Below are 13,812 nucleotides of genomic sequence, written 5' to 3'. Positions count from 1 at the left end.
CAGAATTGTTGGTACCCTTGGTAATTATGACCAAAGAAGGCTGTGAAAATTAATCTGCATTGTTAATCCTTTTGATCTTTTATTTTAAAAATTCACAAAAATCTAACCTTTCACCGGATAATAAGAATTTAAAATGGGGGGAAATATCATTATGAAATAAATGTTTTTCTCTAATACACATTGGACACAATTATTGGCACCCCTAGAAATTCTTATGAGTAAAATATCTCTGAAGTATATTCCCATTCATATTCACAATTTTCGAGCACTCCAGGGTGATTATGAACATGAAATGATCCAGCCATGGCTTCCTGTTTCACAGAAATATAAATAGGAGGAAAAACAAAGCCCAAATTCCCTTAATCATCCATCACAATGAGAAAAACCAAAGAATATATTTCTGATGTGCAGCAAAATATGAAGTGACTTTAAGAAAAGAGCTAGAGCAGTGAAAATTCCCATTTCCACCATCAGGGCAATAATTAATAATTTCCAATCAACATAAAATGTTACAAAACTGCCTGGAAGAGGACGTGTGTCTATATCGTCCTAATGCACGGTGAGAAGGAGAGTTTGAGTGGCTAAAGACTCTCCAAGGACCACAGCTGGAGAATTGCAGAAAATAGTTGAGTCTCGGGGTCAGAAAACCTTAAAAAGGAAATTGTCAAACAGCACCTACATCACCACATGTTGTTTGGGACAGTTTCAAGAAAAATTCTCCTCGCTCATCCAAAAACAAACTCCAGCATATTCAGTTATCAGACACGACTGGAACTTCAAATGGGACTGGCTTCTATGATCAGATGAAACTGAAAAATGAGCTTTTTAGCAGCAAACACTGAAGATGGGTTTGGTGAACACAGGCATAAAAAGTACCCCATGAGTACAATGAAATATACTGCTGTGTTTTTGATGTTGTGGGCCTATATTTCTGCTGGAGGTCCTGGACATCTTGTTTAGACACATGGCATCATGGATTCTATCAAATACCAACAGATAAAAAATCAATAAGTGACTGACTCTGTTAGAAATCTTATAATGGGCCATGTTTGGATCTTCCAACCGTACAATAATCCAAACACAAACCTCAAAAACAACACAAAAATGGGTCACTGAGCACAAACCAAGCTTCTGCTGGCCATTCCAGTCCTCTGACCTGAACCCTGTAGAAAATGAGCGGTGAACTGAAGAGAAGAAGCACCAACATGGAGCTGTGAATCTAAAGGGTCTGGAGTGATTCTGGATGAAGGAATGGTCTCTGATCTCTTGTCAGGTGTCTCTAACCTCATCAGGCATTATAGGAGAAAACTCAGAGCTGTTATCTTGGGAAAAGGACGTTGCAATAATTGGGTGCCGATAATTGTGACAAACATGTATTGGAGAAAAACATTTATTTCACAATGAGATTTTCTCCCCACTTTCAATTGTTTTATTTCAATGATAGGTTAGAATTTTGTGAATTTTTTGAGTGAAAGATCAAAAGGATAAACAATGCAGATTCATTTTCACAGCCGCCTTTGCTCATATTTACCAAGGGTGCCAATATTAGTGTAGGGCACTGTATATAAAACACAGATAAATGTGCTTAGATAAATTTGTAAAGATGCCGCTATTTATCTAGAGAAGATAAAAAAAGAATATTTTAATTAGTAAAGTATTGATACTGCACTAAAGCATACTCATAAATTACTAAATCGTTTACATTTACAATGAATACATATGAAATGTTGAAAGTAGTTAGTATGTACATACATTAACATGCAATAATATTATATTTAAATACAACACTGAGACTAAGTTAATATTTCAATGATAACTACAGCTAAAAAGGAAAGTTTTAAATTACAAATAAAATATAATTTCTTACCAAAATTGTAAAAAAAAAAAAAAAAAAAAAGAAAATAGTATTAAATATTAAATTAATTATTATTTTTTTAAATAGTAAAATATTTAATATTCAAGTTTGAATACTATTCACAATTTTGAATTTTTATATTTTAATTATTAGCTTTTCATCATTTCATGAACCCAATCATTTCCCTCAGGAACCCAAGTTTGAATATTATTCACATAAATTCACATTAGACATTTCTCCATTTGTCCACTAGAGGTCATCATCGCCTCACTTCTGACAGGAGCACTGATGCTCATTTATTGTCCTCAAAGTATTCATTTTTAAATAATAAAATAATAAAAAATATTTTACTAGAAATATAAATATATATTTGTTGTTGTTATTGTTGTTAAATGTCTATATAGTGTTTATTAATTTTATTTTAGTTTTAGTTATTTTAGTACATCAGGATAAACTACTGTTAATGAAAATGATGAATGTTGCATTGTCAACTAGTTGAAATAAAATGAGGTATTCAGGTAATGAACTTTTGATGGTTTCAGTTTGTGAACTATAATAACCCTGCTTCAGATCACAAGTACATACTTGAATAAGAAAGAATGCACAGAATTAGAAGGCAAACACTTAATTTTATTAACAAATATCACAAAATAAATAGACATCTTTATTTCTGTATGTAACATGAACTGAATGTAATTTCTGCCAGGCACTTAATTTCTAGAGATCTGATGATGCTGTCTGTTAGTGATCCACAGAAACATGCTCAAAAAAATCTCACCACTAAACTACTGCTGTACCTTATTCATTTTTGCATCCAATTCATAGTGCAGTCTGACTTGTTTGTCGAGTCTGTTGGTGACTAGCACTGCACTAATTAGGACACTTGCTTTGATATTTTATTTTCTAATGCAGTGGCTTATATATATATATATATATATATATATATATATATATATATATATATATATTATGGTCACTGTATCCTCAGTGAGATTAGTGGTCATTTTAGACTGAATCGTCTCCAATTCTTGTTTTTGTGGAGATGTTTGATCTACTCAAAAACACAATGCACTATTTATCATCACATGACACCAATAATTACCAAATGTTTTCACAAATGAAATGCTAATACACAAACTTTGGTCACTCTAATGTGCATTGAATATTCAACATTCCAAAAACGATCACAAAATAGATCAGTTTGTAAGCATTATGTGTTGTAAGTTTTTAACTCACCTCAAAACACACACACACACACATGCTCAGGGTCATTCAAACACTGCCGAGGCCAGTCCGCTCTTCCTGAAAGTCTCTGCCACGTGTCTGGAGTGCTGGATTTTGGCCGAGAGTGCCTCAAACACGTCATTCTGGTCCAGCGCCGTGGCCGTTCTGTAGATGAACATTCCCAGCGACTCCAGTCCTCTCATGCCCAGATTCACACCACAACCTTCCACAGAATCAGTGAAGACATTCATATCATAGATTACAGATAAGTAGTGTGAAATACAATTGGTTATGATCTGAAAGGGAATGCTGCTTGTAATGATTATGATGCAAATATTTTTGGCTTCATGGAAAATGTTGTTAGCAGCCGTACAGTGCTACAGAATAAAGTATATACAGGTCATTCTCATTCAATTTATTATTATTATTTAATTTTTTTTATTTTTTATTCACAGTACTCTTTCACAGTATCACCCAGTTTCAGTGTGCCTTGTAATAAATCACATAATCATTAACACATTAGAACATGCATGATCAAAAAAAGGTCGGTGTTGAAGAATAAGCCATGGAAAAATGATCGCATTTGTCAGCTTAAAAGGAAATGCCAAAAATCTGATCGTCTGTGGAGAAAAACTAAATTAACTGTTCATCATGAGATTTTGCTTTCTAATATTTCTGAATGCACAAAAACTATGTTCTGAAAGACACATTTTCTTTACGAAACGAAAATAGCAATAATCCTAGAAAACTCTTCTCTACCATAGATTGTCTTTTAAATAATAAGCCTGCTAATTGTCTTGATCAGCCCTCCTTAATTATGTGTGAAGATTTTGCTATATTTTTTAATAACAAGATAACACAGATTAGAACTGATATTGCTCATACTGACCAGTCTTTTGTGGATGAATTGGGAAGTTACCCATACCACAAAATGGAAATGTTCAGGACAGTAAATAAAGAGAATCTTTTAGAAATTATCTCTCAGTTAAATTCCTCTTCTAGCTGTCTCGACTCTATACCAACAGTATTTATTTATTTTTTTAAGATTTTGCACAGTTTGATTGACTATGTCTTTGACATAGTAAATAATTCACTGGAGACGGGCATATTTCCTAATGCTTTTAAAAAAGCGGTTGTGAAACCACTTTTAAAGAAACCGAACCTGGATTATTCTCTCCTTAATAACTACAGGCCAATTTCTAATATTTCATTTTTAAGTAAGATTTTAGAAAAAGTTGTACTGCAACAGCTTAATACATTTTTAGATGAATATAGTAATCGGGAGAAATATCAGTCAGGTTTCAGAGAAGGTCATAACATGGAAACAGCATTATTAAAAGTAGTAAATGATCTGAGATTAAATAAAGACAAAGGTAAAGCATCGGTTTTAATTCTTCTGGATCTAAGTGCAGCATTTGACACGGTTGATCACTGTATTTTGATAAACAGACTGGAAAAACTTATAGGTCTATCAGGTAATGTTTTAAATTGGTTCAAAACATATATTACAGAAAGGACATTTTCAGTGAATATAGGTGATTGTACATCAAAGAATCATGACATTCTATATGGTGTTCCACAAGGTTCCATCCTTGGGCCAGTTTTGTTTTCATTATATATGCTTCCTTTGGGTAGCATAATTCAGAAATATGAAATGAATTGCCATCTTTATGCTGATTATATACAATTATATATTTCAGTTGAGCCCAGAGACACTGTTGTAATAGAAAGATTGTCTAACTGTCTGTCCAGCATTGTAAAATGGATGAATGCAAATTAGGCAATTTTTAAATTGAACAAAGATAAAACCGAAATTCTTATTGTGGGTAAAAAACCTGAGCGGGAGACGATTGAAGCAGAATTGGGTTCCTTAGCTTTACAATCCAAGAAAGAGGTAAAGAACCTGGCTGTCATTTTGGACTGTGATCTGAGTTTTAAGTCTCATATTAATCAAGTTACAAAAATATGTTTTTATCATTTGAGAAATATTGCCAGGATTCGTCCTTTTTTATCTTTTAACGATGCTAAGAAACTAATTCATGTATTTATCTTCTCTCGACTTGATTACTGTAATGCTGAGTACACTGGTTTACCTAAGGGTTCTATAGTTAAGATGCAATTGATACAAAATGCAGCAGCCAGAGTATTAATGAAATTGAAGAAACGAGAACATATTACACCGGTTTTAATGGAATTACATTGGTTACCTGTGCACCAAAGGATTGAATATAAGATTCTTACATTAGTGTATAAAGCATTGCATAACCTGACACCTTCTTACATTTCTGATTGTTTGTCAAGATATAGTCTTAATCGAATGTTACGATCCTCTAGTGCTGGACTTTTAGCATATTACACAGTAAATCTCAAGCGATCTGGCGGTACCTCTTTTAGTCACTATGCTCCAAAAATTTGGAACTGTCTTCCAAATGAAATGAGAGAGTCAACTAGTATTCATATTTTTAAAAAGCGTGTTAAGACGTACCTTTTTACAGTTGCTTATGACCAAAATAGTCTGTGAAGTGTGCGTACTATATTTGTGTGTATTATATATACTTACATTTGCTTATACTTTTTTTTTTTTTTTGATATTCTTATGTTGATGTTGTTTTTAATATTTGTTTTATGCTTGTGAAGCACTTTGAGTTGCATTCTATGTATGAAAGGTGCTATACAAATAAATTATATATACAGGTGCATCTCAATAAATTAGAATGTTATGGAAAAGTTCATTTATTTCAGTAATTCAACTCAAATTGTGAAACTCGTGAATTAAATAAATTCAATGCACACAGACTGAAGTAGTTTAAGTCTTTGGTCCTTTTAATTGTGATGATTTAGGCTCACATTTAACAAAAACCCACCAATTCACTATCTCAACAAATTAGAATACATAAGACCAATAAAAAAAAACATTTTTTAGTGAATTGTTGGCCTTCTGGAAAGTATGTTCATTTCCTGTATATGTACTCAATACTTGGTAGGGGCTCCTTTTGCTTTAATTACTGCCTCAATTCGGTGTGGCATTGAGGTGATCAGTCTGTGGCACTGCTGAGGTGGTATGGAAGCCCAGGTTTCTTTGACAGTGGCCTTCAGCTCATCTGCATTGTTGGGTCTGGTGTCTCTCATCTTCCTCTTGACAATACCCCATAGATTCTCTATGGGGTTCAGGTCTGGTGAGTTTGCTGGCCAATCAAGCACAGTAACACTATGGTCATTGAACCAGATTTTGGTACCTTTGGCAGTGTGGGCAGGTGCCAAGTCCTGCTGGAAAATGAAATCAGCATCTCCATAAAGCTTGTCAGCAGAAGGAAGCATGAAGTGCTCTAAAATTTCCTGGTAGATGGCTGCGTTGACTGTGGACTTCAGAAAACACAATGGACCAACACCAGCAGATGACATGGCAGCCCAAATCATCACTGACTGTGGAAACTTCACACTGGACTTCAAGCAACATGGATTCTGTGCCTCTCCACTCTTCCTCCAGACTCTGGGACCTTGATTTCCAAATGAAATGCAAAATTTACTTTCATCTGAAAAGAGGACTTTGGACCACTGAGCAACAGTCCAGTTCTTTTCTCCACAGCCCAGGTAAGATGCTTCTGACGTTGTCTCTGGTTCAGAAGTGGCTTGGTAGCCCTTTTCCTGAAGACGCCTGAGCGTGGTGACTCTTGATGCACTGACTCCAGCTTCAGTTCACTCCTTGTGAAGCTCTCACAAGTGTTTGAATCAGCTTTGCTTGACTGTATTCTCAAGCTTACGGTCATCCCTGTTGCTTGTGCACCTTTTCCTACCCAAATTCTTCCTTCCAGTCAACTTTGCATTTCATATGCTTTGATACAGCACTCTGTAAACAGCCACACCTTTCAGTAATGACCCTCTGTGACTTACCCTCTTTGTGGAGGGCGTCAATGTTCGTCTTCCGGATCATTGCCAAGTCAGCTGTCTTCTCCATTATTGTGGTTTCAAAGAACAAGAGATACCCGGAATTTATACTGTATGGATGGTCATTAATTGAAACTCAAATGTAAATATTCTAATATTATGAGATACTGATTTTTGACTTTCATGAGCTGTAAGCTCTAATCATCAAAATTAAAACAACAAAAACTTTTGAAATGTTTTGCTTTACATGCAATGAATCTAAAATATATGAAAGTTTCACTTTTTGAAATAACTTACAAGAAAAAAATGAACTTTTCACGACATTCTAATTTATTGAGATGCACCTGTATATATATATATATATATATATATATATATATATATATATATAATGATTTTTATTAAAAATTAATTATTAGTCAAATTATTAATCTTGACAGATAAAAATAAAATATTGATAAAGACTGAACATTAAACTTATTATTATTATTCATTTATTTATTATAAAATATTATTATAAAATATTATAGTCAACATTCCAGTGCTTTGTGCCAAAAACAATATTGCATAATTTAAAAAAATATCAATAGGTGCCCCCCTCCTCCCCTAAAACAGAGTAGAACTATTAAACTTGTCAAAGCCAAATATAAAATACTAATAAAGACTATAAATTGTACTAAATAAAATTGATTATTATTATTAGTAGTAGTAGTAGTAGTATATAACAATATTATTATAAATATATGTTTTTAAGAGGGAAATGTCACAGCATAAAAGGGTTGAACAGAAAGTGCATAGAAACATTCTGCAATTAAATTATTTTAGACACAAAAATACATATTTTAATTTTAACAAAGGCCAAATTTACGTACAGTTCTTCTATTTTTATATATGGAATTTGACTTTATTTATTTTCATTACAAATTTTAGGTTTTATAACTCAAATATTATTTAAAACCCTAAATATATCGTTTTACTTAATCTCAACAGTCAAACACGTCCAACTAGTGCGTGTTTACAATGCAATGGAATGGAAAACTGTAAGAAGAGTAACTCTGTATTTGGTCTAGAAGCATCCGCTCACCAGTGTCAAAGTTGAGCACTCGCGCAGCTTCTCCTTCCACAGTCACGGCAACATTGTCTCCTTCGATGTAAGCAGCACTGACGCGTCTGTAGGACAGCATGATCTCGAACAGCTTGCGGCTGCACTGCATGTTGTGCAGCGTGAGTTCACTCAGACGTGGCTCGATGTCTGTCTTGTACGCATTGAACGACTGGTGGAAGATGTTCTTCATGATCTGAGTCAACAGAGAGGAAAGTGATTCGTTCAGTCTCCCCGCTCTGCATGCTCATCGGGGGGCTTTACAAGAACATTATTACATACACACTCCCTCCACACACACACACACACACACACACATATAGTGACTGTAACCAGGTAACAGCATGTGCCTCAGTGAATTACATTTCTTGTGACAGCTGTGTCTTGATATATCCTGTCTTTTTTTTTTTTTTTTATATATATATATATATATATATATATATATATATCTTTGTCACCGTTTCTTTTTTTAGCTCTTTATCGTTTTCTTTTTCAACCACTCAACTGCATATTTCTGTGCTATTGTTCCTCTTTTTTTGTCTGCTTCTACGTTATTTTTATTTATTCGTTAATCAAACTCTCCAAGTAAGGCAAAAACAGAGTCAGAATTGTGAAAATATAGTTTGGTGTTTAGCCGTTTGGCTTGTTAGCCCTTTTTACCTTTTTTTTTTAATTTTGGAACTGCACTATCTAGATGTTTTTGTTTATTTGTATTTTTATTGATTTATTTGTTTGTTTGTAGGGTTTAGGGGTTATTATATGCTACGACCGACCAATCAGAATCAAATATTCCAGAGAGATGTGAGATAGGTTTTTTTTCACATAACATACAATGTTGATATTTATCACAAAATTAATTTACTTAATGTTGAAGAAAATGCTTTGCAGATTTTTGTTTGTTAAACTTTGAGAATGAATGTCATTGTAACTTTTACATTCATTGATTATGTGTTTTATGATTTAATACAATTAATTGAATTATTTAAACTTTAACAATTTAATTTAAAATAATAAAAATATTACTTTGAGAAGTACATTATAATAATAATAATATAACTATATTATATATTATATTATAATTATAATAATAACTATAATAGTATGCAATAATAATATATTTCTGTCATAAATTCTTCAAGTTAAACCAAACCTTTATTTCTGTGGTTGGTCAGATCTTTGAGTTTCACTATGTTTTTTCCCTCAAATGAAATGGTGTAAAGCTGGTGAAGTGACTCTCTGAGCAGCTCTGGAGATTCATGTCCTCATATATTGAGACGCAGACACTGAAAACACAGCAAACGTCACGTTTATTTCTGCTGTGTGATCAGTTGTTAGAACTCATATCAAGTAAAAAATATCCAGAGCTTATTATCGTTATCGACGTAAATTTTATTGCAATCTTGATATGATATTGTTTATTTCCCAGCCCTACTGTTAAATAAATGCTTTAATTTTGTGGAAAAGAGCAGCTTGAACATTCTTTGAAGTTTCCAATTTGACAATTCAGAACTATTTTACATTTCAGTGAATTGGTGGCTAATTCGTATGGATCTCTTTTGAACATAACTGGTTTACATTTTTGAGACGATATAAACAATCATGCAACTGAGATTGCTATATAGCATATTGTTTCATGTGAGTGAACTATATGTAGGTAAAGTAGGATGTATATATCCAACTTTTAATTTATCGCTGGGTGATAAACTATTTTGTTAACCTTTTCACAACTATTGAACATTTAGCAACACCAACTGAAATTATTTCAACTACATTTCTATGTTAAAGTCAGTTATCCGCTGACTGGAGAGGGTGAGCAGAACAGCATTTTGGATGAGTGCATAAACTTTAAATTCGACTGAGTTCCTGAATCTAACAGATGCATGCTGGGATTGAGACGTCTTACTGAAGAGTTGGCTGTATGGCGCAGGAAGTGCATCATTTTGGAGTCTGCGTCTGAAGTGCAGGCCAGAGCCATGTAGCGGTTCCGGAACGTTCCGTAGATCTTCAGATGGAATCCAGGCTTCGCTGCCGGCTGAGAGGAGCTGCGTGATTCCTTCACAGTGTCGATGCCATACGCCGACAGATCAAAATACAAACTATGTGCACGGATCTCAGGTGTGGGAACCTGGAAAACAGAAACTGACAATTATTATATTTATATAATATTTATTTTAAATGTTATTATTACACTTATTACTATAATTTTTACTATACTATTTTACTATAATGTTAACCGTATATTTTTATTATTTATTATATTTGCTAGTGCTGTCAAATGATTAATTACGATTAATCGCATCCAAAATAAAAGTTTTGTTAACATAATATATGTGTGTACTGTGTATATTTATTATGTATATATAAATACACACACATGTATATATTTAAGAGAAATATGTTATGTTTATACATTTAAAATATTTATATATAATATTATATATAATATCAATGATCAATACTATGAATATAAATATATACAGGGAAATATTTTCAAAATATATACTGTATTTGTGTGTATTTTCATATACATAATAATTATACACAGTATACACACATATATTATGTAAACAAAAACTTTTATTTTGGATGCGATTAACCGTTTGACAGCACTTATTAAGTTAAGTTAAGTCGTGACGTATTGTCAAGTATGGTGACCCATACTCGAAATTGGTGCTCTGCATTTAACCCATCCAAATGCACACACACACACACTCACTCACACCTGGAGCAGCAGGCAGCCATTGCTCCAGCGCCTGGGGAGCAATTAGGGGTTCGGTGCCTTGCTCAAGGGCACCTTAGTCATGGTATCAAAGGTGGAGAGACTGCTGTTCATTCACAATCCCCACCTTCAATACCTGTCGGCACGAGAATCGAACCGGCAACCTTCAGGTTACAAGCCCGACTCCCTAACCATTAGACCCCTGCATTTATTTGCATTTATTAATTTATTCACAAGTCATCCTCAAGATATTTAAATATTTGTTATGTGTCCATTTAACTATGATTCGCTAATTAATTATTGCAGAGAAAAAGCTGAAATGCCTCTTCTGTTCCCCATCTGGGCCCAAATTGGTGATCTTTTACTCTGATGAAATGAGAGTAATGGGGGGGCAAAATCTCCCAGCAGGCATTATTTTCTAAAACAATTCAATAATAGTGGCTGAAGCATCAGTACAATACAATCCAGCAAGCAATGGGCTTTTATTTTGAAGTATGTCTGTAAGTTTTATGAAATCAATGAAAATGTGCATTGTATGAAGTATTAAGGCTGCTGAATTAATTGACTTGTTTTGACCTTAGGTTGTGTTTAAAAGTTTCTCATTTCACACGTGAACAAGAAATTTCTTAAAGGTACAGCGGCACAAATCCCACCCGCCATTTCAGCGCTTAAATCAAGATCAATGATCAAGGTTGTAGGTTTTGCAACATTTGTTGACTTTTCAACAGCTCTTGTTTAAATTTCATGGTTGATTGTATTTAAGTATTTCACTAACCTTTTTGCAACCATTTAGCATTAAACAATGTTTCAACGTTTTTTGAAGGTAAGCCACATGTCTGGATGGCCTGTTTAATTCTGAAACCCAAAATATACTACATTTTTTACATGTACGCTACGAATACGTAGCCTTTTAAAGTAAATTTCATTTGATAGCATGCGCGACACATGCGCACTAGAAAATTTAATCTTTGTCCAGTGTCTGCGCTATTTCTCTCCAAAAGTTATTAGCAATCTCAAAAAATAATTGGGTGTGATTAGATATTTTGAAGAATGTTGGTCACCAAACAGGTTCTAATTCCCATTTACTTACATTATATTTTCTGACAATACAATGGAAGTCAATGGGAACCGAAACTGCTTGGATGCCATCATTCTTCAGAAAATCTTTTGTGTTGAGTAAAAGATCACAAAATTTTTATTTTTGGGTGAACAGTCCCTTTGAGGCTCACAGAGAAAGTGAAAACTGGTAACAACTGGTACTGATAGTCATGAATCCTCAACATTCAGAGCCAGGTTTCAGTTGCACTAATTAGACTGAAACCCTGCTATCTCCTTATCAAGGTTGCTAAAGCTTGTTTGATGAATTACTGTATACATAACACAGACTAACACAGCAGCCTGCCAGGGGAACGCTAGCTGACCTTGGTTATCTGCGTTAGCTAAACCCGCTATACCATCTGTTCAAACAAAAAGCCCATTAACTAAAGACAGAGAGAAAAATCAATTATACAGACTGTCATTCTAAACCTGTGTAAAAACAATCAAATTACAGACAGAACATGAGCTGTTGCAGCTAATGATGGAGGCTGCAGCTTCTCTCCACCTCACCTGCATCATCAGTGTTTATTGCTGGCAGAAACGGACTCTATTATTATTCATAATGGCTTAATTTCCTCACCCATATTCATAAAATGAATCAGCCCAGTAGAACCCTGATGACCACAGAGCGCTCGGACTAACGCTCGATTCATATTCAAGAACACAAATGAGAGATTTCTGAGAATAATAGCATGCGAAGAGGAAAAAAAGGTCGCTACTGAGATATAATGGTGTGATACGGTGTAATGATTCAAAGAGAAAGGAAGAAAAAAACATGCACGTTCACATAGAACACGTCTTTGCAACTAAAATGGTTTAAAAATGGTTTTAAAAAGCACCGTGCAGAACGCATCCTCCACCATGTTGGCACACATCCATCTAGCATGTCCGTTACATAGAAAAACAATGGAAAAGTAATGGAAAAATGCATTCTGTGTGAACGGCCCCCATTTTTTAATAACATTAAAATGTACTTTGTGTGAAAGCATCTAATTTCAATAGTTTAAATTATGGCAAACATTGTTAAATATATTTGGATGAATGCAACTAAACTTTTTACATTTCATTTTAGAGTAATTTTTCATTTTCAAACAAGTTAGCTTATTAAGGTAACAAATACCTGTTTTCACTTTTACAGTGTATAGAATATAGAAAAATGCATAAAAATACTGATTTATTGTTTCTTCAAAAAGCTTTTATCATCATAATTAATCAATATTTAACATTAAGAAACACCTAAAATCAATTAAATTAGAATACAGATTTTTACTTAATATAACCCTGAAAAAGACGTGTGCTTAGCTCTTTCCCCGCCAGCGTTTTTGAAAAAAGTTGCCAGCCACCGCCAGCGTTTTTGCTGATTTTCACTAAAATTTCATGGCCCCCAGAATATCTGAACACGCAATACATCAAAATAAAGACCAGATCCTCTGTTTTATTATAGCTTTAAGCATTTTTTTCTTTAAATCAACACTTTAACAAGATTTCATAAAAAAAAATTTAAAAAAAAAGCAACATTTTGCGCAAAAAGCTGAGAAAATCGCATTTTTATCAAATACTACATCTGGATCATATTCAGTAATATTACCAAAGCAAAGATGCAGTAGATGGATTCCATGAGCACACAGGCCTTTACCACTTTCTGGATTGACATTTAACTCTGTAACATTAGGCAGTTTTCATTTGCGCTTAGTGTTGATGATCGCGTTATTTTTCATATGCATACGCTTACATATGTGATCGCTCGTTTCTGCGTCTTCCTGATCTGTGTTTTTGATCAGCACATGCGTAATAGCGCCCCCTAGCATATAACAGAGAGAACGTGGAAACCCGGAAAATTTCCGTGTTTGGCAGGGAAAGAGTTAATTGTATTGAACATACACTTGACGTGTTTCAAATGTTAAAAGTATTTAAAAATATTTACTTGCA

At 33.8% G+C, this 13,812-nt stretch overlaps 1 protein-coding gene across 1 annotated transcript; it reads right to left on the bottom strand.

The window, feature by feature from the left end:
* Nucleotides 1-2,834: 2,834 nt before the first annotated feature.
* Nucleotides 2,835-12,746, bottom strand: LOC131534155 (uncharacterized). The gene is made up of 4 exons (XM_058766826.1): nucleotides 12,723-12,746; nucleotides 9,970-10,191; nucleotides 8,049-8,262; nucleotides 2,835-3,302 (listed from the first exon to the last, which is right to left on the bottom strand). The coding sequence occupies exons 1-4, from the start codon at nucleotides 12,744-12,746 to the stop codon at nucleotides 3,124-3,126; spliced, it is 639 nt and encodes a 212-aa protein (XP_058622809.1). The 3' UTR covers nucleotides 2,835-3,123.
* Nucleotides 12,747-13,812: the final 1,066 nt, after the last annotated feature.

Source organism: Onychostoma macrolepis, chromosome 25 (genome assembly GCF_012432095.1).
Source record: "Onychostoma macrolepis isolate SWU-2019 chromosome 25, ASM1243209v1, whole genome shotgun sequence".
In the NCBI taxonomy this organism is placed as follows: Eukaryota; Metazoa; Chordata; class Actinopteri; order Cypriniformes; family Cyprinidae; genus Onychostoma; species Onychostoma macrolepis.
Note: the sequence above shows the minus strand (reverse complement) of the source record. Positions and strands in the feature narration are given on the sequence as shown.

Excerpts from the sequence above, each read along its gene's own strand:
- LOC131534155 (XM_058766826.1), bottom strand. The coding sequence starts at position 12,746 with ATGGTGGAGGATGCGTTCTGCACG. Across the intron at positions 8,263-9,969 it reads GCCATACAGCCAACTCTTCA|ATCATGAAGAACATCTTCCA; the intron begins GTAAGACGTCTC and ends CTGTTGACTCAG. Across the intron at positions 3,303-8,048 it reads AGTGCTCAACTTTGACACTG|GTTGTGGTGTGAATCTGGGC; the intron begins GTGAGCGGATGC and ends ATTCTGTGGAAG.